This window comes from Nannobrachium achirus (assembly GCF_963921795.1).
Source record: "Nannobrachium achirus genome assembly, chromosome: 19".
NCBI lineage: Eukaryota > Metazoa > Chordata > Actinopteri > Myctophiformes > Myctophidae > Nannobrachium > Nannobrachium achirus.
The window spans coordinates 54948069-54959637 of NC_137826.1; the positions used below are offsets into that span (position 1 = coordinate 54948069).

An 11569-nucleotide genomic window follows, 5' to 3' on the forward strand; every position below is an offset into this window, starting at 1 on the left:
TAAGTGGTACCGGATATGCAGCTCTGCAAATAAAAGGTGAATTGATCCCAGTGCATGACGGAGGACGATATCACAATAATATATTTTTCCCCCCCTTTTTTTTAATCAAGATAAACGATAATACCGATTTATCATGCCATCCCTACTTCACACAGCTAGAAGATTTTTTTTCTTTTTCAAGCTTAACATTTTATCAGAGTAGAGAAAGAGAGTGAATGGAGACCTGGTGGTGTCCTGGATTCACTGGGCAGCATTCCAGTTGACTCAGACCAGTTCTCACAGTTGTCCAGTGTGTATACAGCAGTAACTGTAGGAGCTAACCCTAATCCTAACCCTAACCTCAGTAAAACTATGCCTAAACCTAACCATAACCCCTAACCCTAACCACAAACGGGGCGCATTTACGAACGCACCCTTTGATACACTCGGACTGAATCACCAGCAGAAAACACTCTCCAGGTTCTGGGCCCTGGGTACTTTAACTATTGAAAAATAGCAGATATACAAGTTCACAGCACGGCACCGAATGCCACGCTGCGATCTGCAATTTTGTTTTAAATCATGAAAATTTGTGTTAATATTTCAAATCCTAAGGTTTGAAAAAAAAGAAGAAAAAAAAACTATGTTTCTATGTCAGTGGTGCTCAAACCTTTTCATGTGAAGGACCCCCAAAATAATATGTATTTGGTCACGGACCCCCATCTCAAAATATTCAGTTCCAGGGACCACCCAGAAGCTAAATTTGAGTTACAAATTCACTTAAAAAATACATCATTTATATTCAAAGATTTGCACACATTTTCACTACTTTTCAAAAATAGCAGATCTACAAGCTCAGCGCGGCACCAAGTTAAAGAGCTTCAATAGTTAAAGCATTAAATAATTCTAGGCCTAAGGCCGTAGGGGTATGAAAACCTGCAGATCATGTGCGTGCGTGCGTCACGCCTCAACCCCATATATGGACATACTGTGTCTCATGCGGTCTATGATGCCAGATGCCATAATGTCTGTGGTCTCTATGTTTAGATAGAATCATGTCATTCTGGCCACATTTTGTCTATAACTTAAACAACCAACCGCGATGCGAGTCACACTTGAAAACAAATTCAGTCCTTGTCCCATTCATGCCCACATATGGAGATCCCTGATGTCATCAATATATTAAGTCCATATCTGGGAATGCCCATATATGAACATATTGTGTCAGTCTCTGAAAAAAAACAAAAAAAAATAGAAAATACAAAAATTAATCATCCTTTATTTTGCACCTGTAAAGCTGATTCCGATCCTATATTCATACTTCATTCAATCCCACACCTGTGGGATTCCTCACGGCTCCCACGGCACGCAGGAAAACCGGCTTCATGCTCGTGTGATTAATTAATTAATCAGTCCTAACAAGAGTCCTTCGCCCGCTCGCCCCGGCCAGGGAGAGAGAGAGCAGGCAGAGCATACAAATTCAATTCAATTCAACTCAACGTTCGTTGGCTCCCGACTCAACAGTATTTAGAAACGCTGTCGGTTCTGGTGCAGCCGCGGTGACGTTCTTTATTCTCTCAGCCGTATGGGTTCCTCTGGTACTGACCGTCTGTCACTCTGAGCTCTGCTCACTGAGACCACAACCAGTGGCGTCACTTCAGCAAAAGCTAAGGTATGGCAGAGTACCAGAGAGGGTACTATAATAGTCAAGCTGACTGATACAACATGTCGCCTCCAGTCTGCAGAAGTCCTGTGATGTCCATCTGTTGGACGTCAGACCACAATCAATAACTCTCTCCTCCACACTTATCCGTTGTGTCCACCAAGCACTTGGAATTGTGGGAGTCGAGGCATTACGTTACGTTGACCAGATGTTGTGAAAATAGCAGATCAGCAAGCTCCCCCAAATCCCAGGCCAGCATCTTAACCTCTAGTCTACACCACGGGCTGAGAAGTGCAAAGGTTAAAGGACAACGTTACAAAAAAAAAAAAAAAATGTCCTTTAAGGTGCTGGCCTGGGATTGAACCCGCCACCTTTTGATTTCATCACACTTCAAGCTCACAAACAACAACACTCGAGCAGCCAGGGGTGTGGCACCAAATTCTGGGCTTTGGGTACAAGCATTCACTGCGGGCCCCCCATGAATGTTCTTCATAGGGAGAGGGGGTTTAACCCATTTAGACTGGGAACGAATTGTTACGCACTGTTTTGTGCTTTTAACTATTGAAAAATAGCAGATATACAAGCTCACAGCGCAGCACCGCTGCCGTGCTCACACCGTGCCGCGCTGCAAGCTTGTAGATCTGCTATTTTTGAAAAATCTTGAAAAAGTCTTTGAATAGGCCTATAGAGGGTATGCGTGTGACATCATCAATCATCATACCTGGAAGTTATGTGGGAACGCCTACTGAGTGGCAAAAAACTAATTTCTGGCCTTGACAGCCCATACATCCAAACAGAAAAGTCCTATCTGATTGCATACAACAACGTTAAACTCAATTTGCCACTCGATTTGCCATTTACTTTATGCATGCGCATACCTTCTATTTCAAATCCTTATAAGGTTTATTGCTCAACTAAGCAAGCTACCGATCGCAATTCAGCTCTCTGAGGTGATCTGGGTCTCACATCGTAGCTCCCCCCCCCCCCCCCCCCCTGTGGTGGCGCGACAGAAAAGGTTGCAATAAACAACGTCTGTCATCAGCACAGACAGTGCAAGTCGTCAAAGCGTCCCGGAGAACATTAACGTGCATTACGTTATGAATATTAACGCGCATTGTTCTTATGTTATGAATATTAATGTGCATAACATTATGAGGAGACTAATGAATATTAATGTGTATAAATACGTTACGTGGAGGTTAATGAAGACGTTTCAGATCTCTGAAGCAGGACTAAGTGTGATTTAAACACGTCATGTCAGCGACGTCTCGCCTCGGCGCCGTTCAAAGCACCGGCGAGGGAAAGAGCCTGAAGGCAGGCTGTCTTTAAAGAGGATATTTCATGCTGCTTTTGACGTTTTTATTCAGAGTTTGTTATGGTCCTCCAAACGTGCTTCAAAAAGGTTGCAGCCTAAAAGAAATGACTTTCAGATTTTCATGACTTTTTTCCAAAAATAGCAGATCTACAAGCTCGCAGCACGCGCTGTGAGCTTGTAGATCTGCTATTTTTCACTGGTTAAAGCATTCAATAATTCTAGGCCTAAATCAATGGTGTCAGTCATTTAGCCAGTCGTCAATCAATTGTATCAGTTAGCCAGTGGTCGATCAGTATTGATCAGTAGGCGACTCAGAGAAAGGCAGTTATAGCTGGTTAAGCAGCCGGTCCATTCCAGTCAGTCAGCCCGTCACTCATTCATTTAGGAGCTCCGACAAAAAGATCAATGTGTTCAGTTAGCAAAAACAAGGTGGTCAGTGATCCAAACAGACACACTTTCAGTCATTCAGTTATGTAGGTCAGGGGCCTTCAACGTTTTCAGGGCAAGGACCCCTTAGTTGAGAGAGAGAGATGAAGCAGGGCCAGGGACCCCCACAACCCATAGACAGACACCATATAGTTTCATCGTTTGACAGCACAATCGTCAGTGTATTTTGGGTTCATGTAAATTTGTGTTTTCAGATATATGTATATATACTAGATATGTAACCACTTCAACCATCAATACTTTATAAACTTGACCTTTCACTCTGTTCTTGGTCTGCTCTTTTTCCCCTCTACACCAAACCTGTTTGCCAGAAATAGCCGATCTACAAGCGCCTCGGATCGCATTTTTTTCCTTTTTTAAAAAAAACCTTAGAAGTATTTGTTATACTCAAAGACTTGCACAAATGTTCACGATTTTCCAAAAATAGCAGATGTACAAGCTCGCACTGTGAGCTTGTATATCTGCTATTTTTCAATAGATAAAGCACAAAATAATGTGTTCCCAGTCTAAATGGGTTAAACCCTATATGAAGAACATTCATGGTGGGCCCGCAGTGAATCCTTGTACCCAGGGCCCAGAATTTAGTGCCACACGCCAAGCAGACAGACAGACAGACAGACAGACAGGCAGGCAGGCAGGCAGGCAGACAGACAGACAGACAGACAGACAGACAGACAGACAGACAGACAGGCAGGCAGGCAGGCAGGCAGGCAGGCAGGCAGGCAGGCAGGCAGGCAGGCAGACAGCTCCTTGTTGAATGGTCTCTCATCCTCATTAACCTCCACTTAACCCGCGCCATCAAGAGATGTGGAGCAGGAAATTGACTAACCTGTGTTTGGAGAGGCGTGCGTATTAATGTACTGGAGACGTGTCAACCACCGCTCTGTCCTGTGTGTGTGTGGAGGCTCTCCTAGTGTTAGTCGTGTTTGACCTGACGCTCGTTATGGGGTGTTTGTTTTAGACATGAAACCTGTAAACCAGTAAAGGTGCCTCCACACCAAAAATACCACAGGAGACTCTTTTCTAACAGTTCACAGACTGCAAAGAACTGCAAAAAACGAAGCAATTTCTTTTCCAGACGACAGCACGCCGACTGTAGTTACTGTACGCAGTTGTGCGCATGCGCACTGTGTTGCCAGGTCTGATCGTTATAAGCGACTTTGATCCTGTTTTCTTATAATGTTGCTAGTTGTGGGTTACTTTTGTTTGGGCTTGATTCTGAAGTGTAGTTGCTTATTTGGCCTTGCTTTCAACATTCTTTCAGAAAATAGCTAATATAGCTCAATAGGTGAAACTGGTCGTTTTCTTTTGGGCTTGTTGTCATAGACCTGGTCTCTTGTTTCACTCACAGAATCTGGCAACCGGATGGGGGAAGCGGAGATTTTAAGAGATGTAAAGCAGTGATACTCAAACTTCTGAGCCTGTGGGCCACTTTACTGTACAAAAATGTCAAGGGGCCAGTTGATAAAATTACATTACTTGATAACTTCTCTCTTTTATTTTCTTTATTTCTAAATAGCATAAGACAAGTGCAATGTGCATTATGTTATGGCTTGGAATTCCATTTATATACATTTGTAATCAAAGTAATTTGCTAAATGTTCTCTCTTTAAAGGACAACTTTAGTTTTTTACAACAAGGTTTCATATTTTAGATTGTAATTAAAGAATATAAAAGATGAGTGTTAAAATTATTTCATTTACTTCTTTCTATTGTTTTAGAGATTCTTATTTCAGTGGTTGGGGGCATGCGTACAAGTGGCTAAACATGTCATTTTACACATAATAAGCCCATTCCTAAGATACAACACAACCTTTCATGGTTGGATGTGACTTATGGGGGCTAGAAGTGTTACTGTAAATAGCAATAAAGAAACTGCTGGCTTATTGTGTCTAAAATGACATATTTAGCCAAGTAAATAAACTTGTGAAAATAGATAGTTATGGCCAAGGAAAATAAAATGAAATCAAACAATCTACTAGACTGTTTAGCTACCAAATGGCTAATGATGCAGTTGTTAACTCATACCTCGCGATCCCCGTAGAGACCGTAGATTTCCCGCTGTACCGCGCTGCCATGCCCGTAGAGCCCGTAAAGTTTAATTAGCTTTAATCATTATGAAAGGATTAAAAGTATTAGCGCAGATTTTCGCTGATTCTGGCTCTTTAGGCCCGCCCCCCTAACTGTATCCGGTCATTTCCGGTCTGGACCGGATCCAGCTTTCCGTATCCAGTCTGAGCCTGGGCCATAGTCCCGCCTCCATTGGTTTACTGTGTAACAGAAGTGGAAGCTACTGGGCGATGTAACGCTCGTTTTTCAATCGGATTTTTGCGTTTGGAAACTTTGATCCAGTCTCTACACGCCTGGATTATGATCCCCGCACATATCGTGCGTTTTGTGCGCGAACGTGTCCACGTGTTACCATAGCGCACAGTTGGCTTTTTTCAATGCTTTTTCATGTAAACACTGGCTGATAAGCAGAGATACAGCGTGGCAACGGATATGTCTTTTTCAATGGGGTTTTTTGTATTCGAAAGCTTGTCACCGAGTCTACACGTCTACTAGATGAGTTGCGCACAGATTGTGCACGATGCGTGCGCGTGCCCACGTTAAAAGGTAAGGACAATTTGGCAGCTGCTTACTACAGCTATGTTTAAAATGGCAGAGAAAAGGTTAAGCAGAGCTACAGTACATCTCTCTTTCATTTGATTTGCATTAGGCCTACAATGACGTTTGGGGTATGCTAATTAGTCGGGCACTGGTAAAAGAATAAAATAAAAACGGACGATTAGTGTTTAGTCTTGGTCATTATCTCTGGAACAGAAGGTCCAATCTGCTCAGTTTAAAGCTTGTTGGATGCGTGACTTTGAGGACATTAAGCAGGTGGGCCAGTCAAAATTGCGCCGCAGGCCGGAAGTGGGCCGTGGGCCGGAGTTTGAGTATCACTGCTGTAAAGTATCCTTGATTCTAACATGTGCAGTACTTCATTGGTGGATATACAGGTTTGATAAGGTGATTCTAACATGTGCGTTACTTCATTGGTGGATATACAGGTTTGATAAGGTGATTCTAACATGTGCAGTACTTCATTGGTGGATATACAGGTTTGATAAGGTGATTCTAACATGTGCAGTACTTCATTGGTGGATATACAGGTTTGATAAGGTGATTTTAACATGTGCAGTACTTCATTGGTGGATATACAGGTTTGATAAGGTGATTCTAACATGTGCAGTACTTCATTGGTGGATATACAGGTTTGATAAGGAGGCCAGTGTTGTCAGGGGCTTCATGGCTGTCTTATTGAGGAAGGCCAGACTTTGCCTTATCAAATCAAGTATAGCCTGGACCACCAATCTGACAGCCTATGATTATTCATTTGGCCGCGGACTCCCATCTGTATGCATGCTTTGTGGCAGGGTTGGGCAGATATTTTTCAAAAATAGCAGTTGTAGTAGCAGTGAGATTTGTTAGAACCACTGTTCTACGTAAATCCTACGAAAATAATTGTGATTCCCGCAAATAATTGCGATTAGACGATTATTATGTAATAATTGTGACAGCCCTACGTATACAGTAGCAACAAATCTATGGATGACACAGAGATGCTTTCCCATGTTTTAAGAGGTTATGTTACCACAACGTCTGTTCTGTTGAGAATACTCAGGCTGAAAACACTGTCTTCTTTCAAACCTCACCAGTCCTGACAATATAGTAAACAGCATAAACACCACTCAGTGACACAGACAGACAGACAGACAGACAGACAGACAGACAGACAGACAGACAGCCAGAATGCAACACAGTGCAGGCAACGCTGTCTGAAAAGGATGTACGCCGCCTCATATTATACGTTGTATAGTGTTTGACTGTGTGTGTGCGTGTGCGTGTGCGTGTGTGTGTGTGTGAGTGTGTGTGTGTGGGCGTGTGGTGATAAGTACACAGAGCCTTACGCGCTACTATATTATTAAACACATCTCCCCCACACAGGCACCCTGACACTATATTTATAATTGCACATGTAAGCAGCATGTTTACATGTGCACACACACAGATGAAATGCATGCACACAGCCACAGCCACAGCCACAGCCACACACACACGCGCACGCACACACACACACACACACACACACACAGATTTTAATCTCACACATACACACACCCAGATTTTAATCTCTCTCTCTCTCTCTCTCTCTCTCTCTCTCTCTCTCTCTCTCTCGCACGCACACACGCACACGCACACGCACGCACACGCGCACGCACACACAGATTTTAATCTCACACATACACACACCCAGATTTTAATCTCTCTCTCTCTCTCTCTCTCTCTCGCACGCACACGCACACACACACGCACACGCACACACACACACACACACACACACACACACACACACACACACACACACACACACACACACACACACACACACACTACTGGAAGCGTTGGACAGCAGCAGGCATGTGCACACATAGACATCAAAGGGGGCTTGAGCCCCTGCCCTTTTATCTGTCTGTAAAAAGTGCCCTCTCCAGACCATGAATGCAGTTTTCACTATGGTGAAAGAAATGCAAATGCCCCCTCTTTCCATGCCATACATGAAGGCAGCATTCAAGAGAATTGCCTTGTCCAAACTCTCCTGAACTTGAATGTAGCATCTTATGTTCAAAGAATTTCCCTCTCTGTGTAGAAATCCATGCTGTTACGCCACATCTCCAGTATTGCCTTTTTTATGCTTAGTGGTATCAAGTACCGAAAATAGCCGACCTCCAAGCTCACCGAGCGCGACGCGTTGTGAGCTTGGAGGTCGGCTATTTTCAATATTTTGACCAAAAAGCCCTTTTAGAAATGACTAGTCTGGGATCACTTCACTTTTCAGGGTTTGAACCGGTAGGGAGAGGAAACCACTTTACACCATGTTGTAGTATAGGACTACAATTTGCCGGAACTATCAAACCGGATTCAGTTTTAACCCAAAATAATTCCCCTGCGCTCAAGGACATACTTTTAGTGCCTACCTAATAAACCCCTTGATGCGGGGTAGTTTTGCTTTTGAAAAATGTGTTTGGTATATGCATCTTTTAGTCCAACTCGTAGCGACTGGCAAGACTACTATAGGCTACTCCCGCATTTTAACAGGGATTGGGGAAACAAACGGGGGGAACCAAAACAAAGTGACACCGCTTCTTCGGCTTGTGGTTTTTACGCCTAGACCGGATCAAACCGCCCGTTGTTAACGATCACCAGGGGCGAGGTTAAGAAATGTCAGCCCCTGCCTCTCCAACATTCTCTGCACGTCCCTGGACAGCAGCAATCTGTTGCCTCATCCTTGTCTACAACACACTATAGGGGGTGAGGACTGGGCGGGGCCTTGCAAAAATCGGCCACTTCCGCCCGCCATGTTCGTTGCTATCTTTCTTGTAAGACTCTTGGATAAAAGGAAGCGATGACCGGAGAACAGCATTGACAGTGAGTTCGCTGGTTGTAGATAAGATGGATTGGTCAATGCAAGTGTACTCTATTACAAGTCGAAGTCCAGTAGGCCTATTCAAAATTTACATGAGTAAAAGTATAAAAGTATTGGTAATGGTATCAAAATGTACTTAAAGTACCAACAGTAAAAGTAGGCCTACTCATTGTGCAGAATGTCCCTTTCAAGTTATCAAAACATCTTTTGAAAATAGCATGGATCTAACATTGTAAGCTTGTAGATCGGCTATTTTCAAATGGTCAAAATATATGTAGCCTATATGCTGAAGTGGTTGATGATGTTTTGTAATAATAATCAAAAGTATAGTAGGCCTAGCATTACTAACTAAAGTTTTGAAATAAATGCAGTGGAGTAAAAGCAGGCCTACAATATTTGGATCAGAGATGTAGTGGAGAAGAAGTAAAAATATTGGCAAAGTACAAAAGTGTAGGCCTACTTAAGTACAGTACTTAAGTAAATATACTTAATTACTTTATACCACATAGCGTGCCTACAGCCAGTTATTGGGCCACTGCCAAGACCACTTGCAATTTGACTCGGCCATTACTCGGTCAATTTTCATCAAAAAATAAAAATTTAAACGTGTCCATATTCACTGGAATGTCTGCTTTCATTTGCTGGTGCTCATTATTGTCTCCCAATAAAAAAGATATCACGCTAAAATCTGTCCATGCATGAGCGCAGAAAGAGCACAAGCAGATCAGAACAGCCATCACATTCATCCATTGCTTTGGAAATAAAGATCGGTTTATAATAATATAACATTCCCTATAAACAGTAAAATGTGTGTGATCGTTATGTTGATCAAATATGGTTTTATTGAAATGCAATCAAAGCCTAGAGCAATTGAAGTAAAAGTATCGTTGCTTGCTCAACAAGTAGAACTAGTACAGACTGATCTTGATGCATCCAAGACCTAGCAATGGCAATGGCCGCCAAAGTGGGCGGAGTTAAGCCCCGAATCTTGCAGTGATGTCATAACCGACAGTCCCTATAGCCTACATCTGATGCATGCATGCATAACACACTTGTTGAGACCTCTGAACTGAAGACTGTCATCCATTCCTACCAGGTCTCCATTATAGCTTCAACAGCACTGTCATTATTATGTAGGAGGAATATGTGAGCTTCATAACAGCCTGGCTGTGTACAAGTGCAACCGTGCATATTTTTGACAACTTCCTGGACTCTCAATGCTACGTGGCTTCCTTCACGCACACACACCCACACAAGAACCACAAGCTTATCGTGTTTTAATAACATCATCTTCTAAGAATAACTCCCTTTTAAAACAACATAACCTCAGTTATGCGTCGTGCAGAGAGCCAGCGAAAACATCAAATAGAAACGGATATAAACGGACACAAACACAACGAACCGACACACTGATGATTGTGTGTGTTTGTTTCTGGGGAAAACAGCAGGAGACAAAATGAACTTAATAGCAGCGTTACGACGCAATAATGTTATTTATAATAAAACGTCATGGCGTTGGGTGAAGTAGACTAATCATACGTGTAGGCTAGTAGGTGATCATATAACCATTGGATCGATCAAGACTAGATAGCCTATATGTAGCCTGTTTGATCGAGTCTGACTTGAAAGCAAAAGTCAGACTCGATATAGGCTTCATATCTATGTTATTTGTAAAACGTCAGATCGTTGGGTGAAGTAGACTAATCATACTTGTAGGCTATGTGATCATTCAGGATCATATAATCATTGGATCGATCAAGACTAGATATGTAGCCTATTGGGGAGCAATGATCAAGTGTGACTTTTGCTTTCAAGCAAAAGTCACACTATAGGCTCAAATAGGCTACCATCTAGTCTTCGATCCATTCCAATAAGACACGTAAATAATGTCACAGATCTGACCAAACGAACCCTTTTTAACATGCGTACACTCTGTTGTGAGAGTTGAACAAATCAACAGTGAGGGCTGAAGATCAACACACATTATAGTCATGTTTCAGACTCCTTATGTCTGCGCCACAGGCAACACATCTCTATTTGTCTGTCTATCATGAGTAGGCTATATATTGAATACCTGTATGTGATGGAGGTTGTTGCCTGGCTCCTCCAGGACCTCGGGGGTGGCATCGAACACCCGGTCCCGGTACAGCGACCACAGACCCACGTTGGGCAGGAACAGCAGAGCCGCCACCAGCAGCCCTGCGACCTGCAGCAGCCGCTTCTCCCTGCGCCGCATCTCCACTCCACGAGACAACCTCCACTACAAAGATCCGATCACTGCTGCTCCACGGCCACAGAAATAGTGATCCGTACGTGGACTGGACCCCCCCGATCCGTGGTGGTCCCCCGATCCACGCAAGAAGCTGATGATCCCGCCGGGTATAGTCCCCTGTTTTCGGGGCCAACCCTTACCCCAAGATCGGCTCACTGACTCACTCCACGGCCAGTGGAAACCAAACAGAAATAGTGATCCGACTGTCTGGAGCCTCCGATCCGTGGTCCGTGGACCCCCGATCGAAACACGCAAAAAGCTGATGATCCCGCCGGGTATAGTCCTAGTCCTTGTTTTCGGGGGTGCTGCTAGACAGACAGACCTGTAGGCTGGCAAGATCGGCTCACTCCACGGCCAGTGGAAACACAGCAATAGTAATGATCCGTACGTGGACTGTCTGGACCCCCCCCCCCGATCCGTGGT

The 11569-nt window shown here is 43.6% G+C and overlaps 1 protein-coding gene across 1 annotated transcript in view; it reads right to left on the reverse strand.

Moving 5' to 3' along the window:
- The window catches only part of galnt10 (UDP-N-acetyl-alpha-D-galactosamine:polypeptide N-acetylgalactosaminyltransferase 10 (GalNAc-T10)), a gene marked incomplete at both ends in the record, with an annotated part of 178679 nt that extends 167569 nt beyond the window's left edge, over positions 1-11110 (reverse strand). Inside the window, one exon of the mRNA XM_080749558.1 lies at positions 10949-11110. Within this exon, the coding sequence (XP_080605684.1) occupies positions 10949-11110 (162 nt within the window). The remainder of the gene's footprint in view (positions 1-10948) is intronic.
- Positions 11111-11569: the final 459 nt, after the last annotated feature.